Below are 10,977 nucleotides of genomic sequence, written 5' to 3' on the forward strand. Positions count from 1 at the left end.
CTGACAGGCCAGGGAACCGAAGTCCAGAGAGGTGAAGGGACCCACTCCCCCGGCTGGAAAGTGTCCAACACGAGGCCATTGCATCCCCCAAAATCTAAAACCGAAATGGAAAAACAAAAAGGCCACGTGGAGGCTGGTCCGGAGGTAGCGGGTTATCTGAATTTCAGTCAGTTGCAGATGGAGCTCCTTGTCCTACTGTTTCCCCTCTTCTCATGACTGCATTTGGCTAACCTAAAAAAAAGAAAAAAATTGCCACGTGGAAGGAGAAGAAAAGAGAAGCTAATACACTGACTTGTCATCCGGACAGATAAAGTTACTGTGATTGTCTTCACATTAGCTCCGGGGCTCCTGGTTGGCAAGGCAAAAAGGGAAATGCAATGATTGGCCAGGTCTCATTATTTCGGGGGTTTTTTGTTGTTGTTGTTGTTGTTTTGTTTTTTTGTTGTTTTGTTTTTTAGGAAGAGACCATAATTCTTCAAGAGAAATACAGAACTTCCTAGTCCTACATTCTCGTGGAACAACTTGGCATGATGGTTAGGAGCCTCACAAACTTAGCAGGACACAGAGCGTATGCTTTCTGAGCCTCAGTTTCCCCTCCTGACATGGTAGTTGTGAGGATGCTGCAAGACAGTATGCCTGGCTCACAGTAATGCTCGTGAAATGTGAGCCCCTCTCTTATGGAGCCCATCTCTATCTTTGGATTTGCAGGTGAGGCAGAAACATTTTTCAAAGGGGCATAATATTTCAACCCTTGCCAAGAGCTGAGAACCAGTCACTTCAGCAGGATATCCCAGTAGGGAGATCCCCAGGGAGGAAACTGAGGCTTGGGAAAAGTCTGGGCAGAGAGCTGAGGGGGAGAGCCAAATGTCCTGCCCCGTTGGGCTTGGCATTACTTCCCACAGGGTGGACCTGGGTCCGGGATACACGGGGAGCCCTGCTGGGATCGCAGCCTGACACAATATTTACAGAACCCTACGATCTGTCACGGTCATGCCTGGTCACGTCTGAGTCACATCAGCCTGCGGTGTTTACGATTCCCCAGACGCACAAGAGTGAACATGGTTTAGCCTGTGTGCCGTCCCTGTGATACCGTCTCCTTTGGAAAAGGCTCCTGGGTATGTGGCTCCTGGAGCGGATCAGGTGACCCAGAAGAGCCTCAGGATTCCATGTCATCCTTGGTCTCTGCTTACCCATCTGTGAAATGGACCTGGTCCTTGAGTGTTTGACGGCCAAGTGTCTTGCCAAGGTTGTCATGACCAAAGAATGACATTGATATAACTCCGGAAGAAATAGAGAAGCATTGCAGTAGAAAAATGAGTAGTGACCATAAACAGACATCTTACAAATGAGAGATGCAAAAGGTCATTATATACCAAAAATATTCATCAATAATTCAATGTATGCAGGTTGAAACAGGAAATGTTTACAAAATTTAAAATAAATTATGATTACCACTCTGGCTCAGCCCTGCCGGCAGAGGGGGCCGCCATCGCCACCCCGGCTGGCATCATGCTGCCCTCGGACCCCTGGTGAAGTCCGAGATCATCACAAAGAGAACCAAGAAGTTCATCTGGTACCAGTGAGACTGATAGGTCACAATGAAATGTAACCGGCATTGGCCATGGGATTCAGGGAAGGTTCGGGGGCCGGTTCTTGAGGCCCAACGGGGGTTATAAGAGCAACAAGAAAACAGAGTACCTGCCATCCAGTGGCTTCCAGAAGTTTCTGGTCCACAACATCGAGGAGCTGAAAGTAACAATGACGCTGGTGTGCAACAGAGCTTACTGTATGGGGGTCCTCAAAAGGTTTTGCCCAAGAACTGCAAAGCTGTTCTGGAAAGAGCAGCCTGCTAGCTGACCGTCAGTCACCAGCCGCAACACCAAGCTGCACGGGGAAGAACAGGAATAGATAGCTCACGTGCATGTTTTATTTGTGTTAGATAAAACCGGAAAGACATTGCCATAAACAAACAAATAAAATAGCTCATGCTAACCGGGACGCAGAGACCTAGCAGTAGACACTGATGCAACCTTTCTGGAGGCTATATGGCAATATGATCAAAAGTCTTAAATCTTTTGCAGAATCTTTGACCCAGTGTGTGAGTTTTCTATTTGCTGCTGTAACAAATGATCACAAGCCTTGTCTTTTAAACCGATATAAATGTATTTTAACTTTCTGTTCTAGAGATCAGATAGTCCTGGGCTGAAATCAAGGCCAGGCTGGGCAGGGCTGCATTTCCTTCTGCAGGCTCTGGGGAAGACTCTGTTTCCTTGCCTTTTCCAGCTTCTAGAAGCTGCCCCTGTGAGTTTGTGGCTGCTCTCCTCCTTCTTCAAAGGCAGTGCTGGCCTGCTGAGTTTTTCTCACATCCAGGCTCTCCTACCTCCCTCTTCCACTTTAAAGGACCCATGGGTTTACACCGTAATCTAAAAGGATCTCCTTATCTTAAGGTCACCTGATAGGCAAGCTTAACTCCATCTGATACCTTAATTCCATCTGCTACCAAATCCACAAATTCCGGGGACTATGACTGGGACATCTTTGGGAGGCTAATATCAGCCCACCACAGCCAGATATCCTAGGTATTTATTATCAAGAAAAGAAGTATGGAGGTATAGCAGAGTAGGGAATGATGCACCACTGGGCTTTCATTAAAAATAGTGGTGGAGGAGATACAGTAAGCAAGTTATAAAAAGTTGTTACATTGTAGCTTGACTTTTATAACATGCGTGATGATCTTTGTCTGTCTAGGATACAGATATAAGCTAGAAAGATATACTCTAAAGTTATTTTTAGCTCACTCCTTTTCCTTGGCCTTCAATATTGAATAAATATAGTGATTATCTTCAATCTCTTTCATTAAACCAACTTTTAAAAAACGTACTGAATATCTGTTGTGTGTCAGAGAGCTCTTACAGTGGGATATACGTGATTTTTATTTTCTTAATTTTACTTATGTCTTCTAAAATCTCCACATTAGGGGCGCCTGGGTGGCTCAGTTGTTGGGTGTCTGCCTTCGGCTCAGGTCATGATCCCAGGATTCTGGGATCGAGCCCCGCATCGGGCTCCCTGCTCGGTGGGAAGCCTGCTTCTCCCTCTCCCACTCCCCCTGCTTGTGTTCCTGCTCTCACTAACTCTCTCTCTGTCAAATACATAAATAAAATCTTAAAAATAAATAAATCAATAAAAATAAAAAATAAAATCTCCACATTAAGCATCTTATTTCTGTGATAAGAAAATCAACTTTTTTTTTTTTTTTTAGCACAGGAGCTTTTGAGACTTGGGTAAATATGCACTTCAACTCATGGAGAGACCTAGGAGCCAACCTCCAATAAAGCCACCAATTAAGGATCAGCTCCTTCTCCATGGAATCTTCTCTGGAGAGCAGGGATTGTCTCTGCTCTCCTCTATTTCTCCCCATCCCCGCTGCCTGGAGCAGGGCCTGGTTCTGTAAGGCCTTGTTGAACTGAGGTTCCCAACTGGGATCCTGTTTACTGTTCATTCCCCACTCTGGGTTAACATCACAGCATCGATCTAAATCACCGTGGAAATTATTTCTTTTCTAGCTGTATCCCTTTGGGGTAATGAGTTCTGTCCTCTTGGGGTTAACTGGAGTTTCCTTGGGTGCATTTCCAGGCTGCAACAGACCTGGAGCTCTTGCTCAAGGGCTCAGCTTTGGTATATATAGCAGCCTATGTCTGCTGCCTCACTCTGCCATCCCCGTACCACCCCGGCCCCCAGTGCCAGGACTGGCAAGGGTAGTAACAACAACAACAACAACAACAACAATAATAATAATGCCACATTTGTGAGAATTCTTTTGGGTTGGTCCCTTTATTATCCCTAGGTACAGATGATGGATCAGCCTCAGAGGGAACTAGTGAGTGACCTCTCCAAGGCCACACAGCTCGTAAGTGGCAGGGAAAAGATTCAAACCCATGTCCCCCCAGCTCCAGAGTCTGACTTCGTTATCACTGCCCTGCACTGCTTCTTGGAATAAATGTGGTTTTTATTTTGTTTTATTCTGTTTTTTAAGATTTTGTTTATTTGTCAGAGAGAAAGAGAGAGAGAGCACAAGCAGGGGGAATGGCAGGCAGAGGGAGAAGCTCCCTGAGCAGGGAGCCCGATGCGGGACTTGATCTCCGGACCCTGAGATCATGACCTGAGCTGAAGGCAGCCGCTTAACTGACTGAGCTACCCATGCAAGGTGCTTCACAATATATAGATAGATCGATTGATTGATCAATCAACCTATATCTATATCAACTTACTTAATTCTCCTAACAGCCCATTTTACAGATGAGATAACTGAGAGAAAACAGTCTAAAGAGACTTCTAAGGTCCACAGCTAGGAAGTTCAAGGTCTGGATTTGAACCCAGAAGGCTGGGGCCAGAGCACCATCATTGTACACAGATACAGGACATTACCTCTCTGTGCGTGTAGGATGAATGAACGAATGATTGAGCTGATGGAGGAAGTCACTGTGACGGAGACCCAACCACCGTACTTCTCAGCCCTGGGCCTCAGTTTACCTACCTGTTCAATGGAAGGGCTTGGACCGAACAGTTTCCATGGTTCTCCCAGCTCTGGAAAGAGCCTCTGCCTTTGCTGCCTCAGTTTCCCCACCCAAGGAAACAGGACGTATATGGCCCCTCAGGCCCTTCCCAGCTCCACAGGCCCATACTGACAGTACCCTCCCTGTATTCTAGGCCCCGGGCCCAAGATTTCAACTGCGGAATACCCGTAGTGCCTGGGAGACTGATACTTCATTCGGCCCATCCTAAGGGGGAGAAGCTGGGGCTCAGAAAAGGAAGGTGACCCACTGGAGGCCACACAGGGGTGCACAGCAGAGCTGGGCCTGGAACCTGGTCTCTGACACCAAAGCTGTTCAGAATGCTGAGCTGCCCTTTTCCTGGGATGAGCCCCTACTCTTGGACTTGGTGGGCGCTCCAGCAGGGCGAGTTCCCAGAGCCCAGTAGCAGCCCCACTCTACTCGGTCCCTCAGAAGATCCTTCAGCCACACACGCTGTGTGCACTGCTCCCCTTTCGCCCGCTTTTCTCACTGGGCACTCCTTGGGGGCAGCTTTCCAAAGAAGAAGAACCCTATTAGTTCCGAACCCTCAATCTACCCAAGTGTGCACCTCCATGGACTGACCCTGTCAACTCCACTTGGGGGACACTCAGCCTCATTTTAGGGGTTTGTCCATTGTCTCTGGGGGAAGAAAGTGACTCGTGCAGAACGCAGTCTGCTGGGCTGCAGGCCCCCAGGGGTGCACACTGGGCGGGTTTTGTGCGCAGGAGCCCAGAAAGGACACTCTGAAGGCCTTCTCCTGGTGGGCTTGTTTCTGTGACTTGGCATGATGGCTGTGCAGGGACAGCAGGAGCACAGGGCCCGGTCCCACTGCAGCTGCCCGGGGAAAGGCCTGTGGCATCCGGACGGCTTTCAACCTCAGCTCCGCCACCAGAGCCATCTTTTCCGCGCTTTCCTTGAAAAACAAAAACAAGAGCAGAGACCCAAGCCTGCCTCTCTCTTACCTTGTCCCCCATCTGTCAGTCTGGCTGTCATCTGGCTGTCTATCCTCTCTGTATCTAAACTAGGAATTCTGGAGGGAAACTCTCCTACCGGCTTGATTTTCCTTGGGGAGGGCCTGGAGCATCCGGGAGATGGGCTACTAGAGGTGTGTGTTGGGGGGCCGTCGGATGCCTACACCCCAGAAGCTTGAGAATGAGCTGCTTTCTGGCCGGGGGGCCAGGTCGAGTGACCAAGGTGGACCTCGGCTTCTGCTCCTTTCCGGCAGATTAAGAAAGAGCTGGGGTGCGTGGGGGAATGAGGGTGGAGTTGGGAGTTCTGCTCTTCGCTGTCAGCTGTCTCAGAGTCGCTCCCCTTCACCCCTGAGGAGGAATTTGTGAATGGAAGGGGCGGTGGGGGGGTTGCTGCTGATCCCTCCACTGTCGCCTCCCGCGGACACTTGTTGGGGGATTTAACAAACCCCCAAACGCTGAACTTTCCCACTCGTTACGATGTGGGTGGGGAGGGTGAAGGGAGGACACCCCTCCTTCGTCCGTCTCCCCGCCCCCAGCCTCCCGCCGGACTCGGCGCGGGACCCCCTCCCACCCCGCAGCCGCAGGGTGGGGGCGGGCGAGGCGCGGCGGAGGGAGGAGGAGAGGCAGGGGCGAGGCTGCTTCAAGAAGGGGCGTGTGGCCCGCGGAGCTCGCGTTTTAGCAACTTGGAGCGAGCGAGGCGGCCGAGGGGAGGGAGAAAGTTTGCTTCCCCGACGTCAGCGCCGGGCGGGCCGCGGCGGCCGGGGGGCGAGGAGGCGGCGGGCAGCGGGGCCGAGCGCGGGGCGGCCGGGGCGCGCTCGCTCCGACCCGCGCCTGCCACCCGCGCCGGCGACCCCCCGGGGCCCTCGCGGGCATGGACAGCGCGGCCGCCGCCGCCTTCGCCCTGGACAAGCCGCCGCTGGGCCCGGGGCCGCCGCCGCCGCCGCCCGCGCTGGGGCCCGGCGACTGCGCCCAGGCGCGCAAGAACTTCACGGTGAGCCACCTCCTGGACCTGGAGGAGGTGGCGGCGGCCGGGCGGCTGGCGGCGCGCCCCGCGGCCAGGGCCGAGGCGCGGGAGGGCGCGGCGCGGGAGCCGTCCGGGGGCAGCAGCGGCAGCGAGGCGGCGCCGCAGGACGGTGAGTGCGGGCGCCGGGCAGGGCCGCGCCGGGGGCCGGGGCCCGGGGGCGTGGGAACGGAAGCGCGGGGTCCGGGGTCCGGGCGGGGGCGGTGGGGGGGGTGGGCGGAGAGAGTCGGGGCGCTGGCGCGGCCGCCGCGGGGGACCCGCCGGGGGTGAGGCTGCGGGGCTGGCCCCGCCGCGCCGGTGGGTGGTGGGAGGCTGGCTGGCTGTGAGCGGGTGGGCTGCGGGCACCGGGGCTCTCGACCCCGCGAGGGGCCCGGCCGCCTCTTGGCCAGAGCCGCCGCCGCGAGTCGTGGGAACGCCGGGGAAGTGGGCCGCCTTTGTGCCGGGCCCCGGGGGCAGCCCTCGCGGCCGCGCTGCCGAATCGAATCCCCTGGGAAGTGGGTGTGATTATGGCCATGGCACAGTTAGGGAAACCGAGGCTTGCGAGGGGCAGGGCATCCGAGTCACCGAGTCACACAACTGGGTTCCGAACTCTGCGCCCGTGCCTCCGATCCCACCCCAGCTGCTGCTAGGTCTTCGGATGGGCTCCTTGGCTAGGACAGGGATGCCGGCCCCCCACCTCCAGTTTGCCCCACCAGCAGCTTCTTTGGTGGAATGGCCCAAGCCGAAGGAGCCAGCTAGGCCTCTCTCCTCTGCCGAGGTTAAAGGTCATCAGGAAAGGGCTTTAAAAACAAACAACCCACCCAAGTGGCTTTTTTTTTTCCCCTAGAAAGTCACACTGGATCACAAGGGCCTGAGCCCTTGGTGAGAAGGGGGAGGGGTGGGGGAGATAGAGCAAGAGAAGATGAAGATAAAGCTGAGGTCCCTGGCCCTGGATGGTTTCATGGGGGCAGAGGAAGGGCCTGAGTCCCCACAGCTCACCACACCCTGTGGAGGAGGTAGGATGGCTGAGACCACAGCCCCGTCCCCTAGCTCTGGGGAGCAGCCTGGCCTGCTGGAGGCTCTGGGCCCCTAAAAGGTCACCCAGTTGACTCCAGCAGCCTTCCCGCCGGCTCCTGGGCACCCCCACTTCCTGCACCAGCCTCCAGGTCTCGGACGAGAGCCCCGGCTGGCTGCGTGCCCTGCTTTTCAGATGAGAGGAGGTGCAGGGAAAACCGAGGTGACTTCAGCCTCGTCTGAAACCTCGTCCAGGAGCACGTGCATCCCTGAGGGAGGCCCGACACAGAGCGGCGCCTCGGAGAGAACCCAGCTGGTACCGGCTCCCTCCCAGGGGCCACTGCCCACCAGCCACAGCGGACGGACATCGCTCTGCACCCTGCCTGAAGCAGGCAGACCCACCCCCAGGAGCTGGGGTTTTCCTGAGGGACAAGTGGAAGGAAGGTGTCTTGTTTGGACCAGGGGTAAAGTGGGGTGCCTTCTGGTGCAAGAGGAGAGGGGCTCTGTCCGCCTGAGTTTGTTGCAGGACCTCAGGTCTCCTGGGAGGAGCAGTTGCCTCGGAGCCAGCTTCCCCTAAGGGGAGAGGAGAGGGCTCTGATTTCACCCTGATGAGTGGGGGACCCCCTTGGGAGTGGGGCGAGAAGGAGGAGCAAACTGAAGGTGAAGCCAAGAATGAAGGGAGAAAAGGAAGGAAAGGAGAGAAGAGAGGGGTGCAGGAGTGATGGGGGGAGGAGGGAGGAGGCACAGGCTTTCTGTACTCAAGCCCTGGCCAGCGGCTCGGTGCCTGTCTCCACCCTGGCTCCCAGCCTTGCCGAAAGACAGTGGAAGGCACTGCTTCTCTTGGGCACAGCGTAGAAGGTTTCCAAATTCAGGGTTTTCCTGGGGAGTTCCAGAATAGCTCGTGCCAACTGGGGACATAAGTGCCTGGACGGGGGGTCGCTGGCAGCCCTCCTGGCAGCTTGGTGGGTAGTGGGTCTCCCCGGCAGCCCCTTGGGGCCCGCCACCCTCAATGAGAGCCCTGGAGGCCTGCGTGGCCTTTCCCCGGGTGGGGCTTCCGCATCCCAGGGGTACGCAAGTACTGGGAACAGAGAAGGCCCTGGCTGTGGGGGCAGGTGGGACGGGGCAAGAGCGGCATCCGTCTGCCCCCAGAGGTGGGCATCTCCTTCCCCTCATCTGTGCGCGACGAAGGGCTGCAGGCTCAGTGAGGGGCTCACGGCTGCCTCCTGCCTTGGAACCCCCGCCCAGCGCTGTCTGGGGAAGGGCGGTCCAGCCCAGTGCTTCTGGCCCACGGGGAGATTTTCTCCAGGCCTCTGGAAATTGAAGCAAACAGGACAATATGGAGAGTTCTTCAGGAAGCTACACCTTTCAGTGTAAAGGATTCTCTGTGTTTGGGATTATTATGTCTTTCCTCCTCACTTTTGGTGTTCGAACGCCCTTTCTTTTATGAACTAGAGATAATAACTGGAGATTGTTTTATTTTAATGTCCTTACTTGGCAAAATTAAAAGGAGGTAACCCTATACTCATTCCTTAGATTGAAAGCAAATCACTAGTCCATGAAATCCAAATGTTTTATATAGAGTCAGGCATCTCCCCAAGGCCAACTGGGCGCATTCCAGGGGTGCCCGCTGCCAGGCAGAGTCCCCCCCAGGAGGCAGGTGGGGGTGCTGTGTAGCTGCCCCTGGCCTGTGGGAACCCCTTGGCCCGCTGTCTGGCTCTGGGCCTGCAGAGGGAGGGCAGAAGCCAACTGCCCTACTCTCCTTCCGTAGCCTTCCCTCTCCGGCAGGTGCCCCCTCCCACTAACACTCACCGTGGATTCCCAAGTCTTGAGGTCTCCAAAGTGGGGGAGAAGGAACCTTTCCTCCCGGCAACTCGGTGAGCCCGGCCTGCATCACTGGACCCCTTTCCTAAGTGGGCAACCAAGCCTCAGGGTGCCGGGACTCTGGACCCCACGCCAGCAGGCATGGGCCCTGGGCTGGGACTTCCGCCCCCTAGTCCTGGGCCTGCTGGGAACACTGGCGCCTCCCTGGAGATTGGGACATGCTCAGAAGTGGGTTTTCGTGTGGCTTCTGGAGCTGTTTCTGGGCCCAAAGAAAGCAACTGACACCAAGAGAGAAGGGGGGGGCCTGTTAAAAATGAAGGGCTAGGGGTGCCTGGGTGGCTCAGTCATTGGGTGTCTGCCTTCGGCTCGGGTCATGATCCCAGGGTCCTGGGATGGAGCCCCGCATCGGGCTCCCTGCTCGACGGGAAGCCTGCTTCTCCCTCTCCCACTCCCCCTGCTTGTGTTCCTCCTCTCGCTGTGTCTCTCTCTGTCAAATAAATAAATAATTTTTTTTTTTTTTAAATGAAGGGCTAATGGGGCTAATGGGGAAACTCATGGGTTAGAAAATTAATACATTTTCAAATCTGCTAAGGTAACAAGGCTCACATTCTTAAAAATATTTTTTCTCTTTTGTTTTCACAAAGCCACCAGTAGATGTAGCCTATTCTTGCCAAGGATTTTCCCAGAGCAGGCGCCCCCGGAACTGGCCAGGAAGGCTGTGGCTTCACTGGTGACTCAGAGCAAACCAGGGTCTCGCGTTCCTCCCAAATCAAGCGCTGAAGTCTGCGCCGGGCGCTGAGCTATGCCAAGCACGTTAGGAAAATAAACCCTCGTTTGCTGCCTTTGCAATGACTTACAACAAAAGAAACCACATTAATAACTGAGATTTTCTTTAAAGCGTTCCCTCCTGTGGGCAGGGCGGAAACAGGGATGCGGACACACTGGGAAAATAAACAAAGCCCCTGGAGCCAGGCGGAGAGGCCCCCCAGCCCCCGGGGGAGGGGCCCCGCCTTTGCAGGGCTGGTACCTGTTTCGGGGACCTCAGGACCAAGTGGTCCACTTCCCAGAGAGTCAGGGCAGCTGGGTGCTCGGAAGCTGGGGGCACAGGCTGAGCCAGGGTGGCTGGAGCCCCTGGGGGTGTGGGGGAGGTTTGGGCTCCCTTCACGGAGCTGCCCCCTCAGCCACATCTGCTACTGGGGGGCCAGGAAGCCAAGGGTGAGTCTGCTTTGGGGTGGGGACCCGCCCCTTCCCCTTGCCAGTGATGGGTGGGAAGGGCCGAGTGTCTGAGTGGAGGATCTAAAGGGACCGTCGAGTTCTAGAAACCGGCAGAACTTGCCTTCAAGTTCTAAAACATTTATTGTGGTGAAATATGCCCAACAGAAGGTTTACCACTTGCACCATTTTTTTTTAAATTTTTTATTTGAAAGGTTTTTGTTTATTTTTGAGAGAGGGAGAGAGAGAGCACGAGCAGGGGAAAGGGGCAGAAGGAGAAGCAGACTCCCTGCTGAGCAGGGAGCCCGATGCGGGACTCGATCCCAGGACCCTGGGATCACGACCTGAGCCGAAGGCAGACGCTTAACGACTGAGCCACCCAGGCGCC

At 55.2% G+C, this 10,977-nt stretch overlaps 1 protein-coding gene across 1 annotated transcript in view; it reads left to right on the top strand.

The window, feature by feature from the left end:
• Nucleotides 1-6,413: 6,413 nt before the first annotated feature.
• Nucleotides 6,414-10,977, top strand: part of PRRX2 (paired related homeobox 2) — a 45,732-nt gene continuing 41,168 nt past the window's right edge. Inside the window, exon 1 of the mRNA XM_032419115.1 lies at nucleotides 6,414-6,675. Coding sequence (XP_032275006.1) covers nucleotides 6,414-6,675 — 262 coding nt within the window. The remainder of the gene's footprint in view (nucleotides 6,676-10,977) is intronic.

The sequence above is a fragment of the Phoca vitulina genome, unplaced genomic scaffold, assembly GCF_004348235.1.
Source record: "Phoca vitulina isolate PV1807 unplaced genomic scaffold, GSC_HSeal_1.0 scaffold21, whole genome shotgun sequence".
In the NCBI taxonomy this organism is placed as follows: Eukaryota; Metazoa; Chordata; class Mammalia; order Carnivora; family Phocidae; genus Phoca; species Phoca vitulina.